This window comes from Alosa alosa, chromosome 24 (genome assembly GCF_017589495.1).
Source record: "Alosa alosa isolate M-15738 ecotype Scorff River chromosome 24, AALO_Geno_1.1, whole genome shotgun sequence".
In the NCBI taxonomy this organism is placed as follows: domain Eukaryota; kingdom Metazoa; phylum Chordata; class Actinopteri; order Clupeiformes; family Clupeidae; genus Alosa; species Alosa alosa.
In genome coordinates this window covers 7,625,201-7,648,984 of record NC_063212.1, presented here as the reverse complement: position 1 = coordinate 7,648,984, position 23,784 = coordinate 7,625,201, and the positions used below count along the sequence as shown (strand labels likewise).

General features: G+C 45.2%; 1 protein-coding gene across 1 annotated transcript in view; it reads left to right on the top strand.

The window, feature by feature from the left end:
- Positions 1-6,431: 6,431 nt before the first annotated feature.
- svep1 (sushi, von Willebrand factor type A, EGF and pentraxin domain containing 1) overlaps positions 6,432-23,784 on the top strand; it is an 87,520-nt gene continuing 70,167 nt past the window's right edge. Inside the window, 2 exon segments of the mRNA XM_048235911.1 lie at positions 6,432-7,614; positions 22,697-22,952. Of these exon segments, the coding sequence (XP_048091868.1) occupies positions 7,039-7,614; positions 22,697-22,952 (832 nt within the window). The 5' untranslated portion in view covers positions 6,432-7,038.

The following is a 23,784-nucleotide window of genomic DNA, read 5'->3' as shown; positions in this document are numbered from 1 at the left end:
GACGCACGAATGCTTTTAAACCTAATTTTCACAATGAGGATAATAGCAAATGACAAGAAACTCCAGTGCAGCAAGTAACAAAGGGCGTGATGAGATACATGACAGTGGGGAAAAAAAGACTACAGTCTGCCCATTTCCATGGAAGTGTTTGTTTGGCTTCTTCTGTGAGGTAGGGAGCAGGTGGCCTCGGCCAAATGAACGCATGATACTTGCCAAGGGAGATGTGATAACTGATTCATTATTAGCCTCCGACTGAAAGGAAATTGGCTCTGATACGGCAAACATCCACCACACCCAGGCCACATCCAGGCCAAGACTATTCTGGAGTTGGCTGTTTGGACACGTATAAAGTATTTAAATCAGGCATTGAGTAAAATCGTATACAATCGTTCTTGCTTGTTATAATGGCCTTCAGTCCACACCTCTTTTGTGGCCTCCTGAATGCTCATTTACGTCTTAAGTTACCTGCCTGTGTCTGGTGACGTCAGCTCTCTGTAAGCCTGGCTCAGGGCTTTTAGTTTGTCTCTGTTTGAGAAAACAGAGCTACGTTTCACTGACTGTTTCACTCTTTTCTTGTGGAAATCCTGGTCTGCTGCTTGCTTTCTTTTGCCTATGCAAAATTCCTGGTTAATTAGACTGTTCGTTATCTAACAGTCTTAACAGTATTGGCTTTCTTGACTGGACGTAGTCAAGGTTTTAATGAAGTCTTGACGACACAGAGTGCATATAAGGGCCAGATCCGCTCTTACCTCAGGTGCTCCCAACCGAGGCCTCTGGCACTGAGGGCACAAAGTATGGGTCACAGAACAGTGGCCGGACGTTTTATTGAACACTAAATGATTATCGCCATCTCAGAGCATGCACAACTTTTAATAACTGAACAAAAAAATGTGTCACTGGTGCCAAAGCAAGGAAGCGAGAACTAGGTCAAATCCATACACAGACTGGGGGGGAAATAGTCTGGTTGGTCAGACTTTCCAGAAGGTATTGTGTTCCACATGTGAGGTGTGTCTCCACCTACTGGGCAGATATACACATATTATTTATGCTTCTGTAGTCTACCCAGTAGGTGTCCCCCAGAGTGGAAATGTTTTAATTAAAATAATTTATTTCACTTAATTCATTCATTTTCTATTGAATTATCAGTATTTGTCAAAGCTCAGTTTGTGCTTCAATTTGTGAAACTATACCGTAAAGAGGTTTGAAGATTTAAAGGGCAATAGTATAGCCTGGATGAACTAAGACGAACCTTGAATTTGAATTTGTTCTGCAGGTCAGTACGGAAAGGATCCCATTGATGCCGTTTCCGAATCACCAAAACCCCAGGATCCAATCACAATCACGTGCATCAGGGTAGCCATTGGTTCTGTAAATAAAAGAGTACAAAGTCTGTTAGGCCTATTTACTATCCGACCTATTTATTGAACTGCAAAAAAATAAGTTTATATGAATATGACATTCTTCTTCTACAAATCACAGCATTGTTATTGTATTTCAAGGCCATCATCATAACCCCCCAATATTCAATTAAGCTCAAAATGTCCCCCCATAAATTGTTATTCTACAATAGCCTGTCACCCACCGCTGTCCAAAAATAATCACTTGCTGCTGTAGCCTAATCACAAATTGTTAACTAGAATAAATTCTATAGGCCTACGTAACTAACCACCAGCCCATTACATACATTTAGGATCTGTTAATGTTCCCATGGTTGATGCTATTTAATGTTGTAACACCATACCAACACTAATACAGTCTATGCAAATACAGTATGCAAACTATATATATATAAAGTATATATACTGGGTAATATATATATATTCCATCATAAGTTCATCTCTTATTTCATAATCAAATTATAACATTGCATTTGAGAAATCAAAGACGTTGTGTCATGTGAGGTTTGTCAATTGCACATTTCTCACAGTCAATGCGACTTAGAGTCATGTTCAGCAAGGACGTGGTTGAAACTGTAAGAACAACATGCAAGGTTACCAAGGTTTTTGTTCTATATAGGGATTTCACCACACCAACAACACACCAACAAAACCACACACACACACACACATTTACAGTTGGCTTTAGGTGTTGCCATTTCTGAAGAAATAATTGTGCAGCTGGAAAGGGATGCAATAACACCAACAAGTAAAACCCAATCAAAATTAACTATATGCAAGATTTTATTGTAAATTAGCTTTCCTGTCAATGCTGTCAAAAATTGCGAAAATACAAACAAGGCATCTGTTTGTAGCCTGTCTATTGTGTCTTGTCCTTTGCGGTTGTCATTTAGTGCAGCATGCCTATACTCATCAGGAGGAGACTTAGATCCTTTGGAGCCAGTAAGGACATCCTGCGCCAGTTCTTCACATCCACAATACAAAGCATGCTGCAGTATGGGGGGCCGTTTGGCCCTGTGGCCTCTCAGTTAGCTAAAAGCTATAGCAATAGGATACTTAGACTTTTCAGCATTTGCTCGGAGTTGGTGGGTCACACAATGGAGGATCACTTCCTTGACAGCTGGACTAAACACACCCTCATTCTGGCAGACAAGATTGCACTGGACCCCTCCCACGTGTTACATAAGGAGTAGTACCAGCTCCTGCTATTCAGAAGACGCTTTAGGAAGCCCAGCTGCAGGAGAAATAAATACAAACACTCTTTCCTCCCTCACTCTGTGTCATTACTCAATCAACAGAGGAGAGTAGAGTAGATCCCTCACTCATAGTCGTATGGACTCATTACCTGTGTGTAGGCTACACCTCTTACATGTGACGAATGATTTTATGATCTTGAATGTTATTTTATTTTTTAATGTCTTCCTATGCTGATTGATGAGCTGCAATGCAAGACAAAGGTCCGTGTGAACGGACATTAAAGTATTATCTTATCATATCTTATCTTATCAGCATAAACCTGTTGCCCATCAGCCAATCACGGTGGTCAAGGTGGCCTTTGGAGTTTGTATCTGCCTATCAAACTCAATCAAATCAAAATGTCTGTCTTTAAGGCTAACAATGACTTTTATAGTCTTTCTCCGCTGGAACTGTGATTGTGGAGGCAAATAACATACTGCCGAATGTACCAAACAAGGCCTTAGTTGTATGAAGACGGAACAAACGTTTTTAGTGAAAGTAAGTCATTCTGCAAAATTTGCTCTGCAGGTCAGTCTGGAAAGGGTCCCATTGACGCCCATTTCTGAATCACCCAAAAACCCAGGATCCAGTCACTTGCATGCATTCAAGTGATTCAACACAACCAACGGCTGTGCTGATGACGACAGGATTAATTAGATATGGATGTGTATTTTATTTGGAATTGAGTAAACAACTGCAAATAAAACCTTTGTTTACAAAAAAGATGTGTTTTTAACAAACCTCTGAAATGATCATGAGTTTAATGCACCAATTAAAGTTTTATTTCACTGCTGGTTAGTCCCTAAAAATCGTAAAACATGAAGTTCAGACACAAGCGTCAATGACATTCTTTCTAAACAGACCTGTTGAGCTAATTCAGAATTGCTAACAGGCTCGAACAAATGATCCTGACTCAGTAGAAACCTAAATGATTTCAGACACAGGGAGGGGTGAATCCGCGCTACTGATGCTATTCACATGTGTAAGGAGGGCCAACTGACACCATCACATGACAAACAAGCTCACCAGCTCCAGGGTACTCATCACATGGTTGAACCAAGCATTTAAAGCTTTTAGAAAATCTTCTTATGAGGTTTTAGCCATGCAAAAAAAGACATGAAAACGGCAGTCTACCAAGACTTCAATGAAAACACATCAGATGCACTAATCAAACCTGACCAACAGAGGGCAGCACAGCACTATCAAGAAATCATGACGGATGACTGCAATGAACCTCAGCCATATGGTAAAATATTCATTAGTTCATCAAATGAACAAGAATCAGTCCTAGTGTCTGGCATAACAGACTATTACAGCCACAAAAGGACAGGAATGCGTCTAATATGGTGGTTTTGTCAGATATGAAAAAATCACGTAGGGTAAGAGATCCTGAAGAAGTAAAGGAAATGTGTGAGTTCCAACAAACATTAGGTTCCTGAGTTTCTTTACGCATCCTTCACAGCCTGTCTCCTCAGGTTTAATGTGCACTTTAATCCTGGGCACTGTCCTTTTGCGTGTGCTGTAAAGTCATAACTGAGAAATAAGCTATCATAAAACTTTTGCTGTGATCCTTACTGCCATTTTACGATTATTGTAGTTGAACAGTTGTGTTATAACACTTTGTGTTGTATATACTAAGAACAGCTATGCAAATAGTGTATTGGATGCAGGAACATTTATCATTTGTTACCAAGTATATCTGGTCTGAACATTTCTGTGTGCTATAGTACAATTTCAGAAAATTCTTCTGAATGATAGATTTTGTTTGAGTTTGTTTGGTTTTGTGTGTGTGTGTGTGTGTTTGTGTGATGTCTGTGTCATAAAGCCGAAGTATAAACAAACCAGTTGTTGCTGCTCAGTAGGATGCCAATGTTCATAATTCATAAATTAGTCACGAGACCTTGCATCTTTGCAGCTGCTGACAAGTTCATTGCCACTGAGACAGAGTTTTTCTTGTTTAGGTTGAAGTGAACCACTCTGCATTTTTAACACAACCAAGTGTCTGTATATTCTGTATTTGTCTGTGTTTGTGTTGTGTGTGTGTGTGTGTGTGTGTGTGTGTGTATTAGTCTTGCTGTCTCATAATCTGTGATTCACTGCACCCGTCGCTCTGTAAATGATGTGTCTTTTCGGGATCAGATGAGACTTCCAGCAGCTCCTCTTACCCCTCTCCTATCTTGCACCCCCATTCACAAACACACACACACACACACACACACACACACACACACACACTCACACACACACACACTCACACACACACACACACACACACACACACACACACACATGCTCTCAGATACCCTGGAGGCCACCAAGAGGCCTGGAGGGGGGGGGGGGGTCATGTCTTAAGAGCAGGAAGTCCCAGCTGTTACCCCCAAATCTCCCCCTCTTCGCTCCCTCCCTCCACGGTCAGGCTCATCTCCCACACACTGTCTCCTTTTCCCTACATTGCAAGCCCCCAGAACTTTCCGGCATTCTCATCGTCAGGGCTGATCTGATTTACGTGAGGCACTAAACATTCCCTCCACTCGCTGCACGAGGCAAATGTCAGCATCTTAGGGCAGAAACAGCCTCGCTGGTGGAAGTCTCTTGGTCATTTAGATGTCACTCTGTTCAAGTGAAGTCTAATGACTTTATTCCTTCCGATGGTTTCAGTTCCTTTTACATTGGTTCAGATCTGCTGATTTAAACTCCAACTTCCCCCCCCTTCACTTCTCTCTCTCTCTGCTGTTTGGTGCAGGGATTCATTGCTTTGGTAACAGATAAAAATCAACACACGCACATAATCGCAGCACATGTCTGGGTTTAGATTTCCCTGCAGATTTCCTCCTTTCACAACACTCCAAGAGAGAAAAGGGGGGGAGGACAGAGAGCAAAAGAAAGAGAGAGAGTGCACAGGAAGTTACACAGAGAAGAGGAAAAAAATGCTGATCTTACAAAACAAAACTCGCATTGTCGCTCCCATGTCATGCAGCTTTTATTTCCCAAATAATTTATCCTCTCCTCCTTTTACTCCCTCGGTCTGTCGTTCTCTCACTCCTCACACACATATCTCAGTGTCCCTCGCAACCTTTCCCCCCTTCGTCTTTCCCTCTCTTTGTTTCTTTTTCACACCCCTCCCTCTTTCTCTCCCTCCATTCGTCCGCCCTGATCCCCCATCCACCCCCCCCCACACACACACACACACAGAACACACACACATCTCCCCCCTCTCAGTGTTTCTAATTATGATGCCTCTTCTAGTATCTGCTTCTATGATGTGGTGGGAGGGTGAGAGGTGGTCAGTGCCAGACATATGGACTTCATCAGAGCACCCCGTGCTGATGTTTTCTTTGGGAATGTTGACAGCCTGACAGGAGAGGCGAAAGCGCTCCAGTGACACAGAATCCCACTCAAGTCTGAGCAACAGAGCTTGAGAGAAGAGAGAGAGAGAGAGAGAGAGACAGAGAGAGAGAGGGGAGGGGAAGAAAGGAGAAAGCGTGGAGAAGAGGAACGCAGAAACGCTCTCGCAAGAAGAGGAGAAAAAAGAAGAGGAGGAAAAATCAGTGACTGCCCCCTTTTTTCCTCTTTTGCTGCTGCTGCTGGTGCTGCCATTCTTTTTCTCTCTCCCTCTCTCTTTGCACTTCTCCTTTTCACTCTCTCTCTCTTTCCCACTCAACACACACTCACACTTTCTCTCACACACATTCACAGACAGACACGTATACACACCACATCTCTCTCTCTCTCTCATACACACACACTGACACTGCTTCTCAGAACTTTTGTTTGCCTTTCTTCAGTGTAGTGCATGCGTGTGTGTGTGTTTTTCTTCTCTAAATGATTTTGGAAGAGAGGGGGAAACGGAGCCTGTCGTCTGGCTGAGATGGAGGAGACTTACGGCAGCAGCCCCGGGGCTGAGCTCTGAGAACCACTCAGCAGCGCCACACACACTCCCACACACACACACACACACACCTCTGCCAATCAAACACTCAAGACCACAGAGACACAGGGGACAGAGGAAGACAAGCCACATACACACACGCACGCACACACGCAAGGGAGTCTGAGGAGACAGAGGAAGACAGAAGAGGATTGTGCTTGGACCATTGGACTGGATCATTCTGACAAGTGATCAAGAGAGACACACAGAGATTGAGATTCTTTGGAGACGCAAGACTGCTTGGACCTTACAGCCAGAAACAGGCAGGCAAAGACCAAAGGGAGGCTGAGGATACAGAAGACTGCTTGGACAACTCACAAGAGAGAGACGGACGGAGGGAGACAGACAGAGTCTAAATAGGAGACTGAATCATTAGGAGCTTGGATCATTGGATTGGATCAGACAGACTCTTCTCGTTCAGTGACTGTGATCACTCTGAGGGGACTTCTCTGAGGTGACTTCTCTGAGGGGACTTCTATGAGCTTGGACAATATGGCTGTTGCACGAGGATCCTGGCTGTGGTGGTGCAGCTCTGTGTTACTCTGTCTCTCCCTGGCTCACCGGTCAGCCGGCTGGTCATCAACATCATCATCATCACAGAAGCAACAACAGCAGCAGAAGCCGGCCGGTCTCGTCCGGCCCCAGACGGTCTCCCTGGGGTCCGGCCAGCACAACCTGTCGGAAAGCGCCGAGTCCAAGGTGGAGCGCCTGGGCCAGACGTTCAAGCGGAGTGTTCGGGAGTTGCGAGAGCGAAGCGGTGCCCGCATGGACCTGGTCTTCCTCGTGGACGAATCATCGAGCGTGGGCGCTTCCAACTTCCGCAGCGAGCTGCGCTTCGTGCGCAAGCTGCTCGCCGACTTCCCGGTGGCGCCTGAGGACACGCGCGTGGCCCTGGTCACCTTTTCGTCCAAGAGCCACGTGGTGACGCGTGTGGACCACATCTCGGCGCCGCGCGCCCACCAGCACAAGTGCTCGCTCTTCAACCAGGAGATCCCCGCCATCACCTACCGCGGAGGGGGAACCTACACCAAGGGCGCGTTTCAGAGAGCCGCGGTAAGACTGAGACGAAGTGCTTTGTGTGGAGATCCCGTTTGCACGTGTGTGAGAGAAGATGTGCTGCATGAATTGTTGGTGTGAGGTTGTATGCATGTGTGTATGTGCGTGAGGATATGCTGCGTAAATTGTCGGTGCGAGTTTGTTTATGTGTGCGCGTGTGTGGTATATGTGTGGTTGTGCTGAATGAGTGATCATTTCAGTGAGTGTTTCTACGTGAATATGTACATGCCTGCACTATGGATGAAAAAAGTGTCAGTGATGGAGGGTTGTATAATGGACTGTATATGTATGCGTTATGTATGTATGTATCATGTCTGTCTATGTAAGACAGCAATAAGTCATAACATGGTCCTCAATCTTTTTAAGTTACTCAGATGTGACACAAAACTCATTTTGCTTGTCTTTCCCAAAATAACCCTTTATGTGAGTCTTAAATACCTCCCTGTTTAAATACTCTGTTTTTCTGGTAACCTCTAACTGCAAGGCACGGCCCAAGACAGCTGTAAAGTGGAATGAGTTCATAGTTTATCTGTGTATTCCATTATTTCGTCTGTTTATGATCACACTTTCTCACTGAGGATAACAGTTTATCAACTAAACTACTGATTTCATCAGCAAATCCCAGACTGTTGATCATCATTTTTCAAGGCTGGAGTAGAGGGTTTAATCGGAGACGATAAGACAGCAGAGCGTTCCATTTATCAAACGACTAGAGGGGAGCTGATGGGAAAGAACAGTCCAGAGCACAGTGGGTGTAGACTGGAGCTGGCTGCTGCTAGTTGGCAGATTTTTAGGGTTAAGGAAAGGTTTATGATGTTGTTGTTGAGGAAAACACACACACACACACACACACACACACACACAAAAGATGCATACACAAAAACAAACAAAATCCTTGCATAGCCATATGTTGGCCTCCGTCAGTCAAGTTTAGCTCAGCTGTTGTGTTTGTGGTGGTGGTGGTGGTGGATTATTGACGTGCCCTGTGTGATCCCAGAGGAAGTGCCTCCGTGCAGCAGCAGCAGCAGCAGCAGCAATGTTAGCCTTTCAGATCCCATCACACAGCTCCTGTACAGGGTGGAGGAGGAAGAGGAAGAACGTTCTGGACTAGCAGCCTTGTCCAAACTCATACCTACACACACACACACACACACTCCCCTCCACAGTCCACACACACTCCACGGCACAGCAGGCTGCCGCGGTCTGGAGTTGTAGTCATTCATGGCTGGAGGGAATATTTGACCTGTTTTAAACCTCCGTTTTCCATGACTTCGCAGTCACTCTGCAGTTTCAATGGCACACTCTGTGACTTATAGAAATAGTGGCCTTCCCAAAGGACCAATTCTCTTATCTTTGAGTATCACTCTTACGTTATTGATGACATTTGGGATAGCGACTTATTGTTTTTTTTTTTCAAAAGACCCAGTCATTTCTCAAAAGCATTCTGTATTGTTGAGCTCACTGAGAGGAAGTGCTCCCATAAGATAACCGCTATCCAGACACAAATCTCCCCCTGATGTTTTCAGCTCTTGCAGCCAGAGCGCAGTGTGCCTAACCTGCTCTGACTGAAACAAGATGTGAGAGGTAAACGGGCTCTCCGTTTGATTCGCCGACTGTCCGCTCTTTGCGGTTTCGTCAGCTCACTTGAACAGTGTGTGTCCCAGATGGAACGGTTTCTCACATCAGTATGGGAAAGTGTGAGGGAACCAGAGCCAAGAGTTATTCAAGAGGTCTCTGTGGGAAAAGCCCTTCAAAAGTAAAGCGAAAGTTAGCGCTCTAGTTAGTAAGACAGCGGTTTTGATCTGGGGCAAACATCACTATTTTATTAAACTATTGTAACCTACCTTTAGATATAAAAGTTTCCATTTAAAGGTGCTTGTTGAGGTAGCCTACTTTAATTGGGTCATTACCTCTAGCACTATTCAACCTGATCAATCATCACGATAAAGTTGCTGAAATTCTTGGAATTGTTGACTTCACCTCAGCCCATCTCGCCCTCGTACGTGCTGCTGAAATCTGGAAGCCATTACTGGACAGCCGTGTGTAGTCTGTAGCGGCGGAGCAGAGCAGGCGGCCGGATGCGGGGCTCTCCTCCCTGGCCCGAGCGTGACCGATGGGGGCCAGCCCCGAAGGACGACGAGAGGGTGTGGTGCTGTAGAGGTGCCCGTAAAGACCTGGGACGGTGAGACAGAGAGAGAGAGAGAGAGAGTGAGAAAGTGAAGCTTAGTGAAGGGGAGAGAGAGAGAGAAAGGAGGGCAGAAAGGAGGGAGCAGAACATCTGAATCATTGGTCAGGGGAAGCGGAGGATTTTTCCATCTCGGTTCCATTCCGTCCAGGGTTTCATTCCAAGGTGTCGGGATTCCTGCGTTCGCTGCGCCTCGCATGTTCTCCTGAGCCGTGTGGTCACGCTAACTAACTTCAGGCATAGGTTTACATTCCATGGTCTATTTGATATACGGGAGGTCTTTAGTGCTGCCAAAAGCTATTGTTTTTCTTTTGTTTCACTTGTGGTTTACTTTGATGAAAACATTTCTTCTGGTAATACGATCAGCTTGCAGTAGCGTTTTTTTTTTTCCTTTAATGCAAACAGGGGGACAAGTATGCTTAGGCTTCCAAATCTGAAGACTCCATGTGACTTTACTCTTATCCACTGTTCATGCTCAGAGAAGGCACTTCTGTCCTGAGAAGGCACTTCTGTCCTGAGAAGACACTTCTGTCCTGAGAAGACACTTCCCAGAATGTAAATTATATTTAATTGAATTAATATAGTTAATAACTTGTACAAACAACAAAACCATAAGAGAAACAATAACAAACCAAACAAAAAATAACAATTCTTGCAGACATTGATGGTTTTCCTTGGTGCCATGTGTTTCCCTCTGAGAGCAAGACGATGGTTTTCCTTGGTGCCATGTGTTTCCCTCTGAGAGCAAGACGATGGTTTTCCTTGGTGCCATGTGTTTCCCTCTGAGAGCAAGACGATGAAGCCCTTCCTCCAACCCTTCTCTCTCTATTTTCTCGTGTTGCTTTTTCTAATCTCTCAGAGTCCCTACTTGTCTTTCTCTCAGCCCCTACTCCTCATCCAGAGGATTTGTCTTTCTTCTCCCGGAGGTTGCTATGGTTTGCCAGGGTCCACCTCCTTCCCCCTCTCCAAACCTGAGCCAACGCAGCCCCGTGGGGATTGTTAGCGATTGTATTCATCAAATCTGGCTTCGAATGTGTGTCGTTAGCCTCATTTATTCATTCAAAACTAGTGGATGTTTCAGATGTAAAGCCTCAGGCCGATGCTGGTTGTTTTACCATGTTTAGGCCGTTCTTGGAGGGCCTTGGCGAGAGAATGGACAAATTAGCACTGTGGTCCTTTTTTTGGAGTGAAATAGATTGGAACTCATTTTCCAAAAGGCTGTCTGTATTTTGTAAGTAAGAGGGATGGTCTGGTTATCTGGTATGTGTCCCCCTCACCCACTCAATCTCTCTCAGAGCCAGGAGACCACATGCACGAACACACACACACGCACACACACATTTGTGCAATGGGACATGCAGTTTTTCCATACGTGCTCATAACCGCTTCAAAACACACAGTTCCCCAAGAAGCAGCTGCTTTCCCTCAAACGGTAGAGCAGAATGGGTGAACGTGTGGACTCCTTATCATACAGCAGGGGATTGAGGGGCTGAGGTAGTGTATTCGTTACGTAACTCGTTACAAGTCTTCTGTCTTTCTCAATGTGACCCTCTCTCTCCCACCCCCAACTCTGTCAAATTCCAAACCAGGCCCCTACATGGCATTGACCCCTATAGGGTCTATGAACCAGCCTCCAGGAGGCGGGTGGCTGTCTTCGAGCCTGTACAAATCACGAGGAGCGACAATATTTCTGTAGTCTCTTTCGCTGAACCCCTCTCTTTGTGTTTGCTTTCTCTCTGTATTGCACAAATCCAAACTGGAACAGAACTGACATTCAGAAAGGCAATTACAACACTATGATAGATGATGTTATGGTCACAAGTGACACACATACCTAAAAATACGCACATGCACACACGCACAAATACACATCCTCGCATGCTAGTATACACACACACACACACACACACACTCATACTCACAAACCTTAAAATACTACCGTGAAGACCTCTTGGCTCTGTCACTGAAGAAGTGGAGGAGTGGAACAGGGATGACAGTCAGCAGAACTCAGGTGTTGAGAGCAAAGTTCTGGAACCGGTTACTTCAGTAACCGGTCCAGAACTTGGAGTTGGAGTATCCCACAGACAGGGATCTTTTCAGGCCATGGCTGTTGAACAAAGCCAATGTGGAATGGGAAATGAGTCTGCATTACAAGTGTACTTTTCCTGCACATGTCTAGTTTTAATTATACTAATATAATGCAGTCACAGTAGACACTAGACAGAGAATACCAAAATGCACAAACATAGATGTGTAGTGTTATGAATTATAAGCAGTCTATCGAGACTGTGATGTCTGTAGTGGAATTACTGAAAGGACATACAGTAGTTTCACACATTGTTGAAACAAACCCTATTCTTTCTATCTTTTTCACTGACCATATCACTGCCCCTGAGAGACACAGAGAGCAAGAGAAAGAGAGAGAGAGAGAAAGGGGTGAATGAGAGATAGAGGGTGAGAGATGGAGTGTGACGGAGAACACGATGGAAAGTGGATGGCATCTCTTTGGTCTGTCCCCCCTCAGGGGAGATAGAGAGAGAGAGAGAGAGAGAGAGAGAGAGAGAGAGAGAGAAAGAGAAAGGGGTGAATGAGAGAAAGAGGGTAAGAGAGAGATGGAGTGAATGTGACGGAGAACACGATGGAAAGCGGATGGCATCTCTTTGGTCTGTCCCCCCCTCAGGGAGCAGCTGGTGATAAAGGGGGATTCTGTTTCCACAGTGAAATCTTGGCATTTCCTCTCCCCGGGTCCCCCTCATGTATTTGTGTTTCTAATACGGATTGATGAGGGAGATCAATACAGGAGACAGCCTGTTTCCCTCGGGCCCTGATAAGGCCCCCAGGAATGCCCAGAGATTTGCCTGTAACACACAGATAGGACTGCATAGGCAGAGATAAGAGGTCTACAAACCTCTTTACAAGGGGCTTCCATGGCATTGACTATGCATCTGAGATAGACAGCCCCCCATAGATCGTGTGTTGCTTTTGATGACTTCCAACCGGCCCTCATCCATTGAGGCAACATACAGTATACTGAGGATTTATTGACAGAAAATGAATGGCAAAAGAGCAAATATCTACTCTCTGAGTAAACTGAAATTGCATAGGCCAAAAAGAGTGATTTGATAGTTATTATAATAGTTATTATTGTGCCAAATTGGGTGATTTGCAACAGCAAAAATGAACATAATTAAAGAGTTAGGCAAAGCCATGCCTGTATTTAACTGCTATGGTGTGTACTGATATGTGGTGTGTTGGAGTATTTGTATTGACTCATGTCATTGATGTCCAAGAGTCTCTCTTTCTGAATGGGCCTCTTGTTTGGCCCATGCAGGCCTCTCAGCACACCCTTAGGGGGTTGCAGTAATGTTGTCAGGGTGCTGACATTTTGATGGACAAGATAGACACAACAGGGCTTCTGTTTCGCCGCCTAAACCATCTCTCTCTCTACCCTCTCTCTCTCTCTCTCTCTACCTAACCCCTGTCTCTCTCTCTCTCTTTGTCTTACTACCCGAGTGACAGCCAGTACACAATTGTGTTTGAAATTCCACCCATTTGCCCATTTGATAAAAAAAAAAGATTCCAAAGAAGTCTGATTAATTTGTCCTCATTTTGCAGGAATCATGAGGCAGACATATGCTTCACCTCTACTGGCAATTAGTCACTCTTTCATGACCTCTCTATCATTCCTCTCTCACCACATCCCCCTCTTCCTGGCAGTAAAAGAAAGATGAGCTTTAAGAGGAAAGGTACGGACAAACAGGGATCAAAGGTTTGAAAAAACAGAGAGAGAGAGAGAGAGAAATAAAGACAGAGACATGCAGTGATGTTGAGATAAGGCAGTTGACAGGTGATAGAGAGCGGGCAGCGCAGCTCTCATCTGGAGAGCGTTTGTCAGTGTGTGATGTGGTCGCTGTGGCTTGGGGCCATCCGTCTCCTCCAGCCTCAGAGAGACTCTTTGGAATGACCCTGCTGCTGGGTCAGCTAAGTTCTCAGAACACCCTGAAAGGGAAAGAGGCCTCCCATCAGTATGCCAGTGGAATATCCATATTGAATCTGAACACATTTTCTCTTATGAGGATCAGATGAACAACCTTTTGTTTTTAGTTCCACTTTGTATCTGCTTTCTGGCAGTGTAACAGCACGGGTTCGTTGTGACTTAAATAAGTCTGCTGATGAGACTATTCATTGAAATCAACAGATGGCTCACATAGGCCAAGTGAGTTTGGAAGAGCAGGCAACAAAATTATGGATACAGCAGTTTGGTTCTATAGGAACAATGCCAGACCTAGGGGCATGCCAACATACCTGGTTAAAATCTCCTCAAGTCCTCATCTGAACTTGTGTTCTTAATTCCATCAATGCCTGTTGGTCACATTCCTTTTCAAACGGAGTTCACATTCTATGACCGTCAGCACATCAGCTCACACTCTTTGCCATGTGCACACACCTGTTTCGGGCCCAAAGGCGAAACCAATGAGAGTCACTTATATATCACACCACAATTTTCAGCACGATTACAATAATCTTGGGCTTCAATCTCCAAGTCCCCAGTGAGGCGTTTGATGGAAAACTCAGTATGACAAGAACTTTCGGCACTGCAATTAGCTGTAATTGGAGAGAGCGCTGCTTTGGTTGGAGCCATAGGAGTTCGGAAAAACCCCCTCTCCCTTCCAGGCCTTGTAACTACTCCTCTGGGGACCACCGCACAACAATCTGCCGAGCTGCGTTGTACTACTGAGCTGCTGCTGCTACTGCCACAGCTGATGGTGCTGTACAGTGTGAGGGGCTGAGGGGAGTGATTTGGTGTTGACGTTTCTCTGGACGCGGATGCGGTCTCTGTTCGGTGACGGCTGTTTGGAGCTGTCCTCAGAGGCACCGGTAGCCGGGGCGGCCAGTGACAGTTATGATTTGTTACGCACGGAGCGGTTTCATCAGGCCAAGGATAAGCTCACGGTTGAATCCTGATGGTCCAATTACGCGAGCCTCTGTGATGGGTAGCTCAATCCGTGTACTATAGAATATACTGCTGCTGTCAGATGTTATATAGGATCTGCTTGTCTGTTTGTGGCTCCATTGACTTTACCATTTCAGTGAGATTGCCTGTCTCCTTGTGGTTAGGTTAGGTGTTGTGTGAATTTGCGAATGCTTATTTGTGAGTGCATATTTTGTATATTTGTTTGAGCTGGTTTGTATACACCGTTTGTGTGTGTTTATATACACATGCAGACATATACAGTAGGTCCTATGTTAGCGTAGGTGTGTTTGTGTTGAGTAGATTGTTTATATATACATGTGTGTGTATATAGGGTGTAGGTGTCAGGGTGTGTGTGAAGTTGACGTATATTTGTCCACATATATATTTACAGTATGTCTGTCGGGCTCTGCACTGATGTGTGTGTGTGTGTGTGTGTGTCTGGGTGGAAACAGTTGTGTCTGCGTGTGCTGGATATGGAAAAGCACAGCGAGTCTGTGTTTACATCCCACACCCTTCCGAACCACACTCACAGATGGATGACCAACCATACTGCCACAGCTCTGTTGCATTTAGCAGGTGTTTACAAGGGTGTGTGTCAGGTTTATAGAGTGATATGTGTATATCAGTGATATATATGTGTATGTGTATGTGGGTATGTAGTCCTATAAGCAATTATGTTAGGTCCAACATGGGCCATAATTGTGCTGACACCTCGAATATGGCTTTTTCAAGGCACAGCACCTGACTGTTTTTCCTAATGACTAGACGAGAAGTACCAACTCTTCATTCTGTGTCTGGGGAATCATTGTGTACCCGACCAGCGACTTTTCCAAACTGAGTTCTGAGGGGTTTGTTCAAGAGCCAATTTAATTTGTACCGTGCAATTTAGAACACACATAATGTATGTTTTTTTTCTGTCTCTCCTCCAAAAAGAGCCGTTTAAAATGAGCTCAGAATATGGAAATGGAAAGCAATCTCACCCCTTCAAACCCAATGAAACGAAAGGCAAAGCTCAGCCAAGCCCGAAAGCTCCAGACAATTACATATACACGCTCCTGCTGTAATTTCAGATTTGAGCGTTGCGTGTCTTTTTTTCCCCCTGCGCTCTTTGGATGGAAGGACGCACATTGTTCTCCTCTCTCGTTCTCGCCCTTTTTATATGACAGCAGGGAAAGCTGTTAAAGGGACTGCTCTTGGTCTCACCCCTGAGCTCGTCCCTGTGTGGAAAAGGTGGGGAGGGATTCGGGAGTCTGTAACACGAGTGGCATTAAATATCTTTTCTGGGAGCCAGCTTCTCCAGCACTTCCCGCAGAGGCAGCAATGCCACTTAACATACTTTCTCATCGCAGCGGCGAGCTACACCCACCCGTCTTCTAAAAGTTCAGACACCCAATTTGTGTCAGCACTGATGCTCTCATTCTCCCCCTCCCACCCAACCACCCAGCAGCAACCCAGAGAAAGTCCCTCGGGCAGTGAGGTGGAGTGGTGGTGGTAGTAGTGGTTGTGGGGGTTTGACAGATAAGCGGGAGATTGCTCCGACATGCTCAGTGGCAGGCCGGACAGGCGGCTGAGGCGCTGACTGAAGCGGAGCCCCGACTGTCAGCAGTCCTGCGCGGTTTATCGCCGTTGTTGCAGTGTGTGTGCATACTAGCCGACTGGATATGAAATGTCTGCTCCCCGAGTTGCGCTGCTCTCAACGGTAGCTGCAGACTGTTTCGAATTCCCCAACCTCATGAGAACAGCCAGTGGGTTTTGACCCCAAATACAAAAGATTGAAGAGACAATATGGAAAAAAAAGGGAAAATGATATGTGTTTACCCTTGCTGTCTAGTTAATAGCTCTTGATTTAAACCGGCTTTGTGAGCATGACATTGCAGTGTAATACGTTATTGCTTTCAAGGGCATTTTGGATCCCCCAGACTTCACCCTTGAATTTATTGCTGGTCAGCGCCTCCACTTTCATAAATACAATGCATATTCCATGCTCTCCGGTCTCCATTTAGACTCACTATTATTTTTCAGAATGACTTTCCATTCTTTTGTTGTTATTACTCCTGAGGTTAGTTTTCCTTTCCTGTACAGGGCCTCACTCAGTCAAGCCATTAGTTCTGCAGTTTTGACTTCAGCCTCAATGTGCATTGTCCGGGCAATGTCCACATTCAAGGGATGGGGGAAAAAGGGGAGAAGCACTGGAAAGTCAAGTGGAGCAACTTCTGAATGTGAACGTTTTGGCCAACAAGACATCCCGAGAGACGTGACACTGATCATAGTTGAATATCACTTTGACACAAAGGAAAACAACTCTTCTTATTGCAATCATCTGTGTTGCACAACACATAAAAAAACATACCAGAACAGCTGTTACCAGGAAACTGCTCATATCCTTTATATGGCTCTTGTTTCATTTATCGCTCAGCAAATAAAACTGCCTAACACACACGATTACAAAAGACTACATATATCTTTGAATATGCAGATACATTAAGTGTTTTCTGGTCTATAATAAGACTACACACAGTGCTCTAAGGTTTTATGCTAAAAAATGTTTTAAGTAATCCTAAAGGCCAATTTACACCAACATTCTATAAACCAGCAACTAGTTAGCCAGCAAAGTCATCTATCAACTATCTGATAAGCCAACAGTCCATAAATGTGCATTTGTTTTTGTAACTTCATTAGCATACCCATTTGGACTCATGTTCTGCAGACACCGGTCTTCTTCAAAACCGAGTTAGCTAAGTATTTCTCTGCCTCTCCATGTCAAACAATCTGAAGTAAACTTGTTCTAAAACCTTGCAACTGCTATTTGACATGATGAATCTTTCGCAATGGCTTGCAACAGCTGGCAACAATGTGCAATGTTTAATTCAAACTGCTGAAACTTGTCTGTGCAATGGTTTCGTCTCGTCATGAATCTTTGGTGTGAACTGGCCTTAAAGTCCTAATCAGGAAATCTCAGCAACTGTCATAACTTTCATCAAGTCAAAAACAACAAACAGGGAAAGAAAGATTTCCGTCTACAGCCAGTCAGTCTAATTTCGTGTCTACCTCCAGAGCCAGTGAGGGAGTTTGAGTGGCGGACATGCAGGTGGTTTTGGACTGACCCCTCTGTGGTCCTGTCAATGCTTGCTGGCCCTCCCCGGCATGACCTGCTTCCCAAAGCAAACAGAGCCCTGCAGTCCGGGGCACTGATAGCATCTCTGCAATAGAGAGAGGGAGGGAGGGAGGATCAGGGCTAAGCTGCCTCTGGGATCCTCTCCACTCTGGAGGAGCCGGCTGCCTCTGGTGTGTGTGTGTGCGTGTGTCTCTGAGTGTGTGTGTGTGTGTGTGTATGTGCATGTGTATGTGAGTATGTGCGTGTCGGTGTGCACCCCCTGTCTCAGTCCTGTCCTGCCAGGGCTTGGGAGTAAGGTCCAAGTGAGGGTGAACGGGATGAGGGCCACTCGGGAGAATTTATAGCCTGGATTGGGGCACTACAAGGAGCTAATCCCAGTGCATATGACTTCAGTGGAAACTCTATATTGGCTGCGTACAACTTGTCCAGACATAGTCCCTGTTTTGGAGAACGAAAACGTGTGTGTTTGGGTGCATGTCTGTTTGAATATTGATCTTTAGCCATAATAACTTCACACACAAATTAAATGATAGATCGCTGTCTGGCTTTTTTTTTTTTTGTTTGCAGATTTTTGGTGCAGGTGCTGTGTCCTCCTTGCACAAGTGAAAATAAAAAATCCTCATCCTTAACTACCATCTGCAGATTTGCTCTCACTGTCCTCCTCTTCACATACTTTTTGTTCCCCACACCTCGTCCCTGAAGAGGTCTCCGTGCCTCAGTCATCTGACATGGTCATGACAGGCTCGCATGTTTCCATGCCCCCATCTTGCTCCAATCATGCTGCTTTCCAGTCAGCGACAGCCATTTTCCAATCTGACATTAGCCCCCCAATGTTTCCTATAATAAAACACCAAATGTGCGAGGCAGACGTGGAAATGAGACCAACACTTTCACGACTGGTTCTTAGCATTGCATAATTGAAAGAATCCCTGCTATGCCAGACTACCGTGATATGTATAGAATACGAGACCTAATTATCAACCCAGTCTTTCGCTCGGCCTCTCTCTCTCGTCACAGTCCTTGGTTTGATTAATGGTGTTTTGACAGGAGCCAGCAAACTATACGCTACAGCCCAGACTCTCAAATGTCCTTGGCAATTACTAGAATGGAGACTCTCTCCCAGCAATCACTTAGATTCATCCGTTACCAGCGGCGCTAATATGAATCTGCGGCCCCTGAAGAAAGTTTGACAGACAGTTGATGTAATAGACTCACCAAAGACGCTTCCCACTATACATTATCCCATGTGAGGTCCACACTGCATGTTCTATATTTTAATGAACAGATATGGTACAGCATACTGACAAATACTGGGGGAAAGTATTCATCATGTTATGTTGACCTTAGAAAGACATTTTGCAGCTTTTTCACCATTGAATAAGATAAGTTTGAAAATTAACTAGTATCCAGACAGAAACCATTATTATCTCCCAGTTAACTTCACTGTTTCATTTGAACATTTAGGTCCTTGATTTCTAGGGAAAGTGACCGGAAAAAACATCTTGAAAGATGAAAGATTTTTTAACTGCCCACAGATGTTCCACAAGGTGCTTCACCAATAAGAACCAGGGAGGGACTGCTTCCAGTCTGTTTTTTTTATATGACTGAAACCAAATGGAAAATGCTTGAATAAAAATAATGATCCTATTGAAAGAAACATGATCATAAACATTACCCAAGAATGCGTCCTTGGAACAGATCACAAACAGTCAAGCCCAATGTGGGTTTTGTTTTTGTCCTGTGGGTTCCTCTTGTTGTTGTTATTCTGGCCACCAGAGCCAAGAACTGATACCCTGTCAAAACAAGCGTTTCAACTTCCGACGGGGAAGAAGTGGAGTGTTTGCCGAGCAGATGCATTCGCCTCAGACTTCTTTTGGATTCCCTGGAATGTCTCAAAATGAGATATCCACACAGAGTGGAAGGGTGGAAGGCAAAGCCCCATGAATGAAAAGATGGGCAGATTTCCTCCCTCTTTCTCTCTCGTTGTCTTTCACTTTACAGCACCCTGTAAATTCTGCAGGTGCGTTGAGAGAAAACTCCCAGCATGCAGTTGTCAGCTGCAACAAAGGATGAGGAAAGATCAGCTCTGGGTGGCCAGGTGTGATGAGACACTGCCTAAAGATTCAGCGGGTCAGCCAGCTGGAGGAGGGGATGTTCTTACACTGACCATTACATAGGCCTTACTGGGTGGCTTGACCCCTGTGGGCTACTGGAGTGCAGTGAAATTCCTCACAGTTCAGGAGTTCACCTACCAGGCCAACGTCCCCAAACCCATCCCAATCTTGTGCTGGAGTTATGTGGGGAAATACAGCATGAGGATAAGACAGAGATACACGTAAGAGCATTGTAGAGATCACTCAGACACACAGGAATGTGCTCTTTTACACGGTAATACGAGGAGATAAAGAATGTGTCCTTGCAGGACTTCAACCTCACAAGCTGCCCTGTTCAAAAGGGGAAGGGGTAAACAGTTAATCAGATTTTGTGCACACAGAGATTTTCACACGGCTGCCAAGCTGCAAGGGTCTTTTGAGGAAGCTGTCCGAGGCTCTCTACGATGCTTGTTATCCTTCTCTTAGTCTCTTATCATCAACCTCCTGGCAGGGATCTGAGCTTCAGGATCAGTCACGCTTGAGACAGATCTATTGCTGTTGGCTTTAAGCGCCCCCGACTCGCAACCTAAACTGGAGCTGTGCCAACAATGTAAAGTACAACACTGCTGCAGAGGAAATCCAGATGACATATGATTCATTTAGAGGGAAGGTCAGAGGTCTCTCTGAAAAAGATAGCGTAATCAAAACCCATCAAAGTTAGCTCTGCTTACAGTAAACACCCACTCTCTGTGTTTTTCCTTGGTACTCCATCACATGCACACACACACACACACGCATGCTCACACACATACTCATGCACACACACACACACACACATCAGCTAGTATTTTTCTTTGATGTGCTAGGGTGCATGTGGCACTGGCAGAACGAGGCACAGCTCCAAAAGTACGGTTTACTGTCTTCAGCATTTCAATAACAGAAAAAAGACTTGCGTAAGTTCATGGGAGCTAGTGTGCAAGAATGAGAGGGAGTAAGAGAGGTTTCCATTAAAAACTATATTTAGACATTTATACCCTTCAAAACTGTATACATACTGTACCTTCAGTAAGTTGGCAGCTACACATTATACCAGCTAGCATTTGAGTGCAGTAAACCTTAGAAAATGTATCCCTTCAGTTTAGAGGGACACAGATGAAAATGTGCATCTGAAATGAAGAGTGTGGAGTGGACCATGTAATTGTATTGTTTCTCTCCTTTTTTTGACAGATAAACTCCTACTTTTCATAATGTGCCTACAGCAGCTCTGTATTCAAGCAGAAGGCATGGTGGCCATTCCTATGCATATTTGCGCACATGCTCATGACTAACATTTCCATGGACCCCCCTGATGTCTCATGGCTGTGGTCTCCCCACTGGCGTGTTCAGTTGCCGAACCGCTGGCCCACATTCATGCAATCACACACAAGACTCCTCCAGCGCACTTATGGTGTCTGGGGAATCATCCCACGAAAACCCCCGAAAATCACACCCTGCCCCCACGACTCCCTGGAGCCTCACTCTGGCAGGAGGGGGCACGGGCCGCAATGACATCACTGCGGTGACAGCAGCCTCTGGGGACGTGGAGAGGGATAAGGGGAGAGGGGGTAGGAGCAGGGCAGGAGGGGTGTCTGAGTTGTTTTGGAGGGGGGTGGAGTGGGGGAGGGGGGTGGAGTGGGGTGGTGGAATGGAGTGGGTGACAGCTGGGTTTGGGTGCAGCAAGGCCGGGGAGCTGTGGTGCCACTCGCTCCTCTAGATCAGAGAGGCCTGCCTGGCGTTTTCTCCTCCGGCTCCAGGGCCCTGTAATTACGCCTCGCCATGAGGGTGCGGGAGAGAACGAGAGAAAGAAAGAGAGAAAATGAGGAAAATAGGAAAGACAGAAAGAAAGAAAGAAAGAAAGAAAGGAGATAAAAAGCCTTGAAGAGCAGCCAATTAGTCAATAAAGAAGTGAACTTGTTCTCCTTTTCTCTGTCTCCACCTCATCCATCTCTCTCTGAAACTCTCACTTTCACGCCCTCTGGATCTTTATAGGGGCTCCCACCCTTCTTATAACATGCTTTGTCTCACCATCTTATTCTCATAACTCAACTCTTGTCTCGTTCTACAGCTGAGTCAATTTCCCTTTAATGTTCTCGCTTCTCTCTCTTTCCCACCATCTCACTCCCTTGCCTGTCAATCATCATCTGGTTTAATGATAAACACCTGACGAAGCCAAGATCTGACATAAACGGATGTAAAAGGAGCATGTTTAAAATAAAGACATTTCGTCTTCCCGTTTTTAGCAGCTCCAGCTGTAATTACAGTACATGCGATGAATCGTAAACTTCAGCTAAATGCTAGTTTGGGATGGGAAGCTTGTTTTCTGAAGCGCAGTCTTGTCTGCGTTTGAGAGGGTTATGTTCAGCTGTTCCCAGTGTTTTTTCCCCCTTTGCTCTGGCAGCAGACTAGTGGCATTTTTTTCCTTGTTTCATTTCAAGCTTAGCTATCTGTCATCGGATATTCTACAGAGACATTAGAAATAGCAGCGAAGCTTTTCCAGGCATGTAATGCAAACCAAACGGTCAGATCCAATTAATTGGTGTCTGAAGAGAATTTTGACATCCGAGAGACTCTTTCTGATGGACACAACAATTGTTTTTATGTAGATCGCATATAATTAGGGTCGTTCAAATTCTTGTGATGAATAGTCTTTTGTTGTTTCGCTTCCATTACAGCTAATCTTGCAAAACTCGAGACGGAATGCAACCAAGGTCATCTTCCTCATCACGGATGGATACTCCAACGGCGGGGACCCAAGACCCGTGGCAGCTGCCCTTCGGTCGGGTGGCGTGGAGATCTTCACCCTCGGCATCTGGCAGGGCAACATCCGGGAGCTTCATGACATGGCCTCCTACCCCAAAGACCAGCACTGCTACCTCGTCCACAACTTTGCCGAGTTTGAGGCTCTCGCTCGCCGGGCTCTACACGAAGGTGAGAGCAACACAGAGAGATACAGATGTCTCTTATCTGGTTGGTTTTTAAAATGTGACTAAATGTGACTAAAAGATTCCTCAATAGAGGTTATAAACAAGACTGGGTTGATTCGGCCAAAATACGTTTTGATCACACAACACAAGAGGAGTGTCTTCGATCAAAAAACGCGCAAAGATCCAAGTAAGTCCCTCTATGTTGCTTAAAATGTTCTCCGCTTGTGTCAGAATTCAGAAAAGCTGTCTACAAACACTGGCATATTATTCATTCGGACCCTAAACTTATGAGAGTTTTCCCAGAAAAACCTAAGCTGGTTTTTAAGCGTGCTCCTAACTTAAGAGACCGCCTAGTCAAAAATGACATACGTCCGCAACCCACGACGTCCTTTCTGAGTATGTCTGATGGTAACTATAAATGTGGCAGTTGCGCCCAGTGTTCGTACACACATAAATGCAAAAGTTTTAATCATCCACATACTGGCAAGACGTTATCCATTCACGGTGTCATTACATGTTGCACCACACATGTTATTTATTTGATTCGTTGCCCTTGTGGCCTAGCATATTCGAGCAAAACAACGCGAGCGCTTCGGACCAGGATCAGTGAGCACAGGAGCACTATTAGAACAGGGGATGGGCGCAGTCCTGTCGCTGCTCATTTTAAAGTAGCCGGACATAATGTCAGCGCCCTCAGATATATTGGGGTGGAGCGGGTCAACAAACCACCTAGAGGGGGTGATCATGACAAGAGGTTGCTCCAACGCGAAACCTTTTGGATTCATTTTTTAAATACAATGTCCCCCCATGGTCTTAATGAGGAATTTGATATAAAA